At 39.6% G+C, this 10,157-nt stretch overlaps 2 protein-coding genes across 2 annotated transcripts; one reads left to right on the top strand and one right to left on the bottom strand.

Moving 5' to 3' along the window:
• Positions 1-59: 59 nt before the first annotated feature.
• On the top strand, positions 60-3,930 carry tpgs2 (tubulin polyglutamylase complex subunit 2). The gene is made up of 7 exons (XM_042407310.1): positions 60-223; positions 362-441; positions 530-617; positions 1,106-1,246; positions 1,417-1,530; positions 1,694-1,857; positions 2,336-3,930. The coding sequence occupies exons 1-7, from the start codon at positions 148-150 to the stop codon at positions 2,552-2,554; spliced, it is 882 nt and encodes a 293-aa protein (XP_042263244.1). The 5' UTR covers positions 60-147; the 3' UTR covers positions 2,555-3,930.
• aqp7 (aquaporin 7) lies at positions 3,271-8,403 on the bottom strand. The gene is made up of 6 exons (XM_042407309.1): positions 7,103-8,403; positions 5,621-5,747; positions 5,381-5,518; positions 5,104-5,222; positions 4,748-4,965; positions 3,271-4,509 (listed from the first exon to the last, which is right to left on the bottom strand). Exons 1-6 carry the CDS (start codon positions 7,238-7,240, stop codon positions 4,311-4,313), a joined length of 939 nt encoding a protein of 312 aa, XP_042263243.1. The 5' UTR covers positions 7,241-8,403; the 3' UTR covers positions 3,271-4,310.
• Positions 8,404-10,157: the final 1,754 nt, after the last annotated feature.

Below are 10,157 nucleotides of genomic sequence, written 5' to 3'. Positions count from 1 at the left end.
AGAGCCGATTGGCTTTTTTGTAGAAAGACGGCTTTCTATTGGTGTGTTGCCTGCAGAACCGTTTGGAAAGAGGTTAACGATACCGGGCTGGAGAAGGAAGGATGTTTGCAGGGTGTAGTATATGAACTGACGATTGCAATTTTCTAAATGGAAGAGACAAAAGAGAACTTAGCGTTTAAAGGTGTCGCTGAGAGACTGACGCTTGGCATTACTCGAATACTTGGTGTGTGTTATTGTCTTTGCTCTGAAACTAGCAATAATGATAACGTGCAGGTTAGCTAGCAAAACAGTCTGATGTGTTAATAATGGAAACCGCACTAAGCGTTAAATAAATGTCCTTAATTTGTCCCTGTTGTGTCAGAGAACATGCCTGGTGTGGTCGACGTGCGTTTCGCAGAGAGGGAGCCTGCAGAGAAGAGGAGCCTGCTGTCATGGGAGCAGGTGAAAAAAATACACCTTACAGAAAAGTCCAATTTTGGTCTGTGCACTGTTATCACATGTGTAATAAAGCAGCTGTATTTCTCCCCAGAAAAACACTTGTATTTTGCCAGAGGACCTGCGAGATTTCTATCTGACTACTGACGGGTTCACACTAACCTGGAGCGTTAAATTAGACGGTAGGTGACCTCCATAATATCATATCACCATTCATTGTAAATGTATAATATCTGTATTGTAAATCCCTGAAGTTTATGAATTTAAAATCTGCACCAAAAAAGTGCTAAAATGTGCACAATTTTACAAACGAATAAACCCTGAATATACTAACCTTTAATTCAAACTGATTCACGTTAATTTATCTTTTCAACATTATTTATTGTCTCATTTACGTTGTATTATTTACAATTTACACATTTTAAATGTATTTGTTTGTTTGTTTTCTCTTACTCAGACACATGCCCAGGTTTTTAATACCACTTGCCTTGCTGTTTTATAAATCTATTGTTCAATAAAGCATTAAAATAATAAGAAGAATGTCATATCACAAAACTCTTTGTTTATTCAAATTAAAGGCTTCTATTACAGTTACATGATGCATTGCCAATGCAAATGGCATGGCACAATCATAACTGTGTGGGTGTTTCTGTGTGTGTTTCTGTTACAGATGAGTGTGTTCCCTTAGGATGCATGATGATTAACAGTGTGGCCAGGCTGTGTCCACTGCTCCAACCAGTATCACTTTTCTCTCTACCCAATGCCCCTTCACTGGCTGACCTGGACTGGGAGGAGAACAGCGCAGAATGTGGTAAAACTCATCTGTCAGATCCTTATGTGGGCCTAACTCAACAATTACAGTGTGTCAAGTTTGATCAAGTCTGTTTACATGTGCTCAGTTGTGCAGAGAGCAGGCTAATGAATGAAATGTTGATTGGAAAGTAAATATTTATTCAACATTCATTAATGTGGATCTGCCAGGGTCAGAGCATGCTCCCGCCGTACCCCATTTTGATTCCCGGAGCCGCATCTTCGAATTGGATTCTTGTGGTGGGAATGGCAAGGTGTGCCTGGTCTACAAAAAGTGCACCCCAGGTGTTTTGTTTATTTTCTTTGTATTCCTCTTATCAGCAATGTTTTTCAATGTTAAACTAAAAACGTTATTAATACATGAATATATTGTCTATGTTGAAATCGTTTTGTTTTGCATTTATTTTATAATTTAAATTTTTGTATTTTTATACTTTGTATTTTCCAGGTGTGGTAGCCCAGCAGAGTGAAATCTGGTTCCTTGACCGCTCACTGTGCTGGCACTTTCTGACAGCAACCTTCACCTCCTACTACCGACTGATGATCACCCACCTGGGTCTGCCTGAGTGGCAGTATTCCTTTACTCCATATGGCCCCAGCCCCCAGGCCAAGGTAGTCAATGGCTGAGTGTCTAATCACTCTTTCAAAGACCACATGTTTTGTGGTTTAAATGGCATCTATTATACTTAATAAAAACACTTGAGGTAATTGCAGGTATATAAAATACATTTTATTCATTCTGTTCCTTTCACAATATATTACAACATTGGCTGATTTAAACTTAAACAAGATGAAACAACACTCAAAATATGATGAAACAATGCATAAAAGTGTTTTACCTTAACATCAAAAACATGACAATTGCAGACTAGTCCTTTAGACTCACCATCTTAAGTTTTTTTACTTCTATCCATTGAATGCCAAAGTTCCTGAGAATATAAAATACATCGCTGGAATATTTAGTAAAGCAAGTGGTGGGACTTTTGCAATTTCTCTGTAGTGTTCTCACTGTTACACCCAGTTTCCAATGAACATTATAGAATAACTATAAACTGTGTTGTAAACTATCTACCACCTGTTCCCTCTACAGCAGTGGGCATCGCTGTACCAACCGCTGACCTACAGGAGTGAGCTCAGCCTGGCTGATCCTGCTGGAGATTCCCATCTCAACAAGCTGGATCCTACCAGGGCCTTTAAAGGCAAAGTCAAGGTACCCGCCCCCAAGAAGAAGCAGTCAGCACAGTGCAACTCAGGGAACACTGCCAAGAGCCAAGGCAGCACAGGAAGACATAGCGGGACAAAGCGGTGAGAAGGTTCCTATCCGAGGAAGACATTTCAACCAGCTTTACTGTCTATATGACCAACATGGCTTACAAAAGAGCAGTCAAAATGAGGCTTTCTGAAGCACTGGGGCTGTCTGGCCAATTAAACCACCAAAAGATTCCTTACTGGCAGCCTCATTTAACAGTGTTCACTACTGACACCTACTGGTAAACATAACTTAAAGCAGCCAATAAAGGATCACTGGCTGCTGCCATAGCACAAAAAATACTGACCACATTATAGCAAATTGAACCACTGCTGTAACCAGTAAGGACTCTTTTGGCACTACATAAGTTTACTGTAGTTGTATCACTGGCTTGCTGTTGTAAATATTTCATTTTTGAATGTATTATACAACATTAATATTTATAATATATGAAATTATAAGAGAGGTTTGAGAATGGGTAAATAACACATCTCTTTATGTTTATGTGACTATAAAATTGAAGGAAACAGGAAAATAATACTGAGTAGGTTTCAGTTCGACAGTAAAAGTGCTTATACGAATGGATACTGGTATTTACCATGTGAAACATGAAATTAAATGATCACATTAATTTACAGGATGAAATTGATCATGATTCACCAAAAATTACTGTTATTATGAGACAAGATACAGAGCTTCAGTAGAAATATGTACTGGACAGATGTGACGGAGCTTCGGTATTAAACATTACATCACTTCAGTGTATCAAGTGTATGCAAATCTGTACCCAAAAAAAAAAAAAAAACCCTACTTCATGTTACATTATCAAAGACTTTAATATACCATCAAGCGAGGCTTCAGTAATCTAAGTTACTCACTGGCCAATGTGTCACTGCAGTGCCTCACTGATACTGTGCTTCCATGTAAACAAAAAAAATACAGTTTAGGCCTGCTGAGCCTTTCTATAATTACATCTGCCCTGATGATTCCACATTAATAGATACAAGATTTAATATGTTTGAACTCTTGATGCCAGAAGCATGTGGCTGAGCAGACTTGAAAAGACATCTAGGCTGAGCTGTTGGTTTAAGTATTTTAGAGCTTCAACATCAAGACACATACATTATATGCTTTTTTGGCTCGAGGCTGCTGTGTGCTATAGTGTATGAGAGATGAGCATGTATATTATCTTTGGTTGTGCTGCTGCACCTACCAGCTGTGAGAAGCCAACTCCTACTGTTTATATTTTATTTTAGAAAAGATATTTAAGTGCAATGTATAGGGGCTGTTTATTTTTTTCAATCTACACTGTACTTTCTAAGCTCATGTAAGTGGTCCCTCATTGATTGTTACAATGAGTGATACTTGCTATATGGTGTCTTCCAAGGTTATATCAGCTGCTATTGCCTCGATGATAAAAACATAAAACAGTTTAAGCCAGTGTGTGCATTTTCTTTGTCTTCCATGCATAAAAACAGCTCTAGTTTAGTTTTCAACCTTTTGCTCAAAATGTGCCATAGATGTCAAATAGTGTATGTTTTATGTGTATATTTTTTTGTATTGCAGTCGCTCTCAATTAGATTAATTCTAGTTGAGCAACTAAGATTAATGATGTAAAACAGACTCATTTTAAAATTGCTTGGTATATCCAAAACCTTATTTGAATCATGCTCTCTTTTTATGAAGGTCCTGCCATCCCCCATCTAAGAAATTTGTTTGTTGCTCTATTTTTTTTTAATCCTTCATCATCATGGAATGTTTCAACTGCATACAAATATCAATAAAGCTTTACAAGCTATACAAAGAGTTGGGGCTCTCACACACACACATCAGCACAGATGTTTTTCTGTTTTTCCAGAGGGATGGTCTCCTCTTTCAACTCCTCCATCAGTCCCCCAACCTGTTCAGGGAGGGGAGGGTGGTGCAGTTCCACCAAGGCCTTGTACAGCCCAGCACCCAGTACACCTCCAATAGGAGGGGCAACTAGAGGCACCCACCACCACCCATTTCCAGACCTGCACAGATAAAGAAAGAGAACCACAAAAAGACGTAAAGAAAAGAATATATTTTGTGTGTGTATTTAGATAAAGCATTTTTTTTCCTTTGCTATACTCTTAATGTTTGTGGGAAAACTGCACAGATGATAATGATTTACAGAGGTGCTTTGACCTTACTGCTGACCCCTAGTTAAAGTGACATGCAATGTCAAGAACTAGCAAACCCTCCCCCAACTACCAGTAAATCACTCTGTACCTGAACACGTCAGCCCCCCAGCCTGCAATGGCAGTGAAGACTCTAGGTGCGATGTCTCTGGTTGGGTTGATAGCGTAGCCGCTGTTGCTGCCCAGAGAAATGCCAATGAGCAGCACCAGGAGACCCGTTGCGACAGGCTCGCTGCCTGCTGCGGCCGGTTTATTCTTCTGGTCGGACAGAGCCATCAGACACAGCAGCAGCATAGCTGTGCCAAACACCTGGCACGCACACAAACACACACACACACAGCACAGACATCACAACAAAATGTCAAGATAGCTGTATGTAAAACAATACAACAAAGCAAAGGGTTAGTACAGAATGTTTTAGATGATAGTGATTTGGTTCATGTCTACCTGGTCCATGAATCCACCCAGCAAGGAGAGATATGGTGCTGGATAGGTGGCAAAGATACCAGCTGTGGCCCGTACACCATTTACAGTGAGATTTCCTCCACAATAGTCATATATGGCTTCTGCAAATGGAAACAATTTTGACAAGAATGATAATTGTAGATGTATGACTGCAAATAAAGTTTTATCTGTGATATTAGGGTCAAGAATAAGTAAATGTACAGTATTCTAAATGGGAAATTATCACAATGTAGGAAGTCAGTGCCTAGTGTGCCCTCACCGTAGTAGACACCATAAATTGTCCCTGCTGCCAGATAGGACCCAAATAGCTGTGCAAAAACATACAGGGGCAGCATCTTCCACGCAAGGCGGCCAAATACACACATTGTGAATGACACTGCTGCATTCATATGAGCTCCTGATAGATTAAGAAAGCATGAGAAATATGTAAGCAACACAATAATTGTAATGACATTTGAGGATTCTTGATGGTAGGGTTTGTAAGGGTCAGTTCTCATACCTGACACCTTCCCTCCAACATGAACCCCCATAGCGACACCCAGTCCAAAACCCAGGTTGATGCTGAGGTACTGTCCATACGCTCCCTGTCCTGTTAGTACCTGGGCTGAAGACCCCAGACCAAACACCTGGACACAAAGAGACATCCAATCATTCACAAGCAAGGTCACAGATGATTAAAGACAAGCAAATTACAGTGGAAACCTTGTAGACTGTCTAATTTTCCAACAGATGGGATACGTAAACTAGCAAATGAGTAATGGACAGGTAAAACGTTTAATGATTTGTGGTAAATCTTATATTCAAGTATGTCAGTGTGTCAGTCAGACAACCAAGTTCAACTTAAAGTTTAGACTGTTTGCCATTCCAACAATAAAAACTGAAATAATAGTTTCCTTAGGACCAAGGTATAAAAACAAAATGTCAGGCAAAACACAAAAGCATCAAGACAAAAACATAATGCTTTATGTTTTTGGGTGCTAACTAATCCAGTGAACCGTTAGAGTTGTATTTTGAAAATTCAGACTATGGCACTGTGTCTATAACTGTAAAATAAACTGGGATGAAGCATAATTTTCTCATTTTCATTTAACTCTGAACTCAGTGACTAACCCAAAAAAGGCTGTGGTACTGTGAAAAAAAAGCTGACACTGAGAAATTGCAGGAAACAGGAAGGTTCCTCCTACAAAAGTCTTGCATATTTAGGTTAAGAGTGACAGTGATTCCCAAGTACAAAAACAGCAGTACCTCTAGTTCTGTACATTATTATTACAATATGTTAAATGCCTGTGTGTGTGTGCCCATATGCTTATGTGTGTGCATTGTTCAGCATGTATTTACTCTGTGTGTGTGTGTGGTCTGTCATAGGCTACTTTTGGGGAAAATCTTCAGACTAAAGACCAGTTAATTATGGAAAGCTTGTCCAATTGGGGACAAAAGCCGTGTCCCCAATTGGGAAAAATCTGATTTCTGGGTCAGTGATTAAGGTTAGAGTTAGGTTAGGGTAAGGGTTAGAGTTATGGTTAGGGTAAGTCTCCATGAAATGAATCTAAGTCTATGTAATGCCCTCAAAAGTGACCATGATCTGACATATGTGTGTGTGTGTGTATTTCCTCCAGGGTTCTAAGTATAGGATTTACAGCTGACTGAGAACATGTGACTTCTGTAACCCTCTCCATGTGGCCCACTGCCTGGCCATTCCTCGGGTAGATTTCCTGGTTCGCCCACTTGAACCCTCCAATACCCTCCCATGACCCCTGCCATGTGACTGTAAAACGTGCTTGTGTGTGTGCGTGTTTGGAAGCACAGGCATGTTATCAGGGTCAAGAGCATGACATTAATAATTAATGGCATATGGTTCCTACAGATAAGTATGCCAAAACAGAAAAAGTGAACTTGTCAACAGAATGATATAGCAGGGTTAGATATCAGCTTAAAATTAATGAATCTCTTTAGACATGTTTTGTAATTAAATCTTTCTTACCATCATGACATATGTGCAAAGAAATTCAGCAAGTCCAACACGAACAAGTTCATTCTTTATCCAAACTTTGGATCGAGTTACGTGAACTCCTTTCCACTGAGAGACCCCCACATCTACTGACTGCACCAGGTCCTTCATTTCTTCACCTTGTTGTTTCAGCTCCTCTCTCCTTTGCCCCCTTTGTTTTTCTTGACTTTATTTTTTTAATTTAGCAAAAGTGAGGTTCAAGTCCAGACTGCCCTGAAGAATTTATGAGGTGTCTCCCATAGTCCACAAACAAGTCTCTTTTTGGCTATTTTCTTCCTGTCTTCTCACTTCTTCTCTCTTCCTTTCTGTGTGTGTGTCTTTCTGTCACACATACTCATTGGGATTTGCCCACATTTTATAGCCTTGACCCATCCCCCCACCCCTCCTCCTGGATATGCTGACACACACACACACACACACACACACACACACACACACACACACACACACACACACACACACACACACACACACACATTCAGACACTTCCTCCAATAGCTTTGCATTAGCTGAGGATACTTAGCCAATAAGGAAAATGGATATAAAATCAACCTGCTGTGCAACACAGAAGTGTTAATTGTCCCCTATATTATTTTAAAAAACGCTTAGACGTGATATTCAGTTCAGCTGGTTTACTTCATGAATGCACATTTGTAAAGAATATATTTTAAACATAGATAGTTCCCCCTCATGTGAGGCTCAGTTTGAGATATGTGGATGTTTTGTATCAGTTCTTTTTGCAATACATTCTCCTTTAGCTCTTTAAGACAAATGTTGCCTTTTCCGCGTTTCTTACTCTTAAGTGAACAACACAACCTTCTGTTCCATATTGTTTGGTTCATTTTACAATATTAACTGCATTGTTATTGTGTTGAAACAATTTCACTTTAAAAATTGAGAGGATTCAGGTCAAAAAACAATCAATCCAACAGAAAGTATTGATTCGCATTATCTGGACTTCAAAGTGGACATTTTTAAAAGTTTGCTTCATTTTATGGCATGTTCACAAAGTGGACAACCACTGATTTTGCAGACCTTTGCTCTTGGACAATCACTTGTCAATATCACTTGACAGATAAAGACACATCTTTATGTGTCTTTATGTGTCTAAATCACCCAGAAGTTGCAAAATTAGTTTTTGTTTTTTTGGTGTTTTAACTCATTTAGGTTTTTGCTGTGTAACATGCAGCCCTCCTGCATTTGGTTGTTTTCCGTAATTGTATTACATTTGTGCGTGCCAAATATGTTTTGTTTTATGTTTTGATTAAAGTTGTATTAGTAGATTTTGTCAACTGGTTAACTGGAACAATAATGCACAAGTATAATCAGCACAATTATCACAAAGTAAAACACTAATCATATGAAGCTACAACTAAAAATAATTAAAGCTGCAAGCAGCGATGAACAGGCCCTCGCGCCGCCATGTACGTCGGGCCATGACGTCCCCTAAAGTGCCAAAATGTGCTCTAAAGCGCCACCTATGTATCTAATATGGCTGCCACGGCCCGTAGGAATGTCGTAGAGAGATTGAACCAAAACTCAATTATTCGTCTCATCAAGATCTACAAATCATACGCCGACACCCCTGACCTAAATCCAACAGGAAGTCCGCAATATGCCCATCAAAGTATAACTTTGCGCCAATTTTGGACCCCCAAGAAACGCTATCTCCTCCTAGGGCGTTAATAGTATCGACTTCAAACTTGAATACATGACTTATGACACTGTGCTGAACAAAAGTTGTTAAAAACTTTGTAATAACTTGAACGGTTTAGATATTGTAAGTCCTGAAAGTTGTAGTGCCACATCACACCTTACAATGTAAACCAATGGGGAGGCAATCTCTAGGCATGGACTTTGTGTCAAACAAATGGTTCTGATGTCTAAACTATAAGTCTGACCACTTTGAAACCTGTATCAATGGATTAGCGACGAAATTTCCTACAAAAAAAATGTTAATGTAGGATTTGGCCAAAGTCATGGGATTTATGAGGATATTTCACAAGAAGAGTGACATTCTCCTCTCCAACTGAGAGGGAGAGAGAGAGAATGGGGGGGGGGGGGTAGAATGGAGCTCATTGAGTGAGAGTGACAGTTTAGTGATAAAGTGCTGCAGAAAAATGAAATCAAAACTAACATTTGTAGCTCTGTACTGCAGTTTTTCCTTTATTAGGGCCCAAGCACCTAGCGGTTCACTCACACTCTCCATTCAAATATATGAGTATTTTTCTGTGTCCAGCTGCAGTTACTTATTGTCTCTACACACCTGACAGTACACATTTCAATCAAACTTTGACCAGGTCATGTGGGTTAAAAGTCTTTACTTTTCTAAAAATAAACTTGATGAAAATTAGGAAACTAATTTGTTTTACACACAAACTCATCAAGAGTTTTGTTTGCTGATTGAAATTCAAGTGAATGGGCCCAAAACTTGCATAATTTTGATGCCACAGGTGTGAGCAAGACAGACATGTCTCACCCTGCAGAAAATTCTCATCTTCACACCATTTAGATTTGATGCTTCTCCATGACAGAGGAAGTTGCTATAACTTTATTGTACATGCTCCAGTCTGCACCAAACTTTACATGTTTGATAAGAGTCCTGGCCTGAACACGTCTACATGACAATATTCCATCAGTAATGCAAACTGGCTGAATAGCGCCTCCTACAAAATTTCAGCGAAGCAGCCCCAGCAGCAGGCAAAACAGTGGATAAAGGAAGTGATGTTTATCTCCTTCTTGCATTGTCTGAAAACAGCCCGGGTCTGAAGACATCTACATGCCCATGACAGAAGACCTTCAATTGCGTCGTGGCCCGACGTACGTGGAGGCGCGAGGGCCCATTCAACGTTGCTTGTTTTGTTTTTGGGGGTTTTTTTTTAGTGTAAATGATTGACTAGGGATTGATTTGGAGCATGTGAATGCCTGGTCTCTACAGAGGAGGATTAGGGCCACATGTGAAAAATGCATTTGAGTTCTGAGAATAAAGTTTATTCTCAGAATTCTGACTCTACACTCAGAACTCAAA

The sequence above is a fragment of the Thunnus maccoyii genome, chromosome 3, assembly GCF_910596095.1.
Source record: "Thunnus maccoyii chromosome 3, fThuMac1.1, whole genome shotgun sequence".
Taxonomy (NCBI): Eukaryota; Metazoa; Chordata; class Actinopteri; order Scombriformes; family Scombridae; genus Thunnus; species Thunnus maccoyii.
The sequence above is the reverse complement of the archived record's forward strand: the minus strand, read 5'-3'. Positions and strand labels throughout refer to the sequence as shown.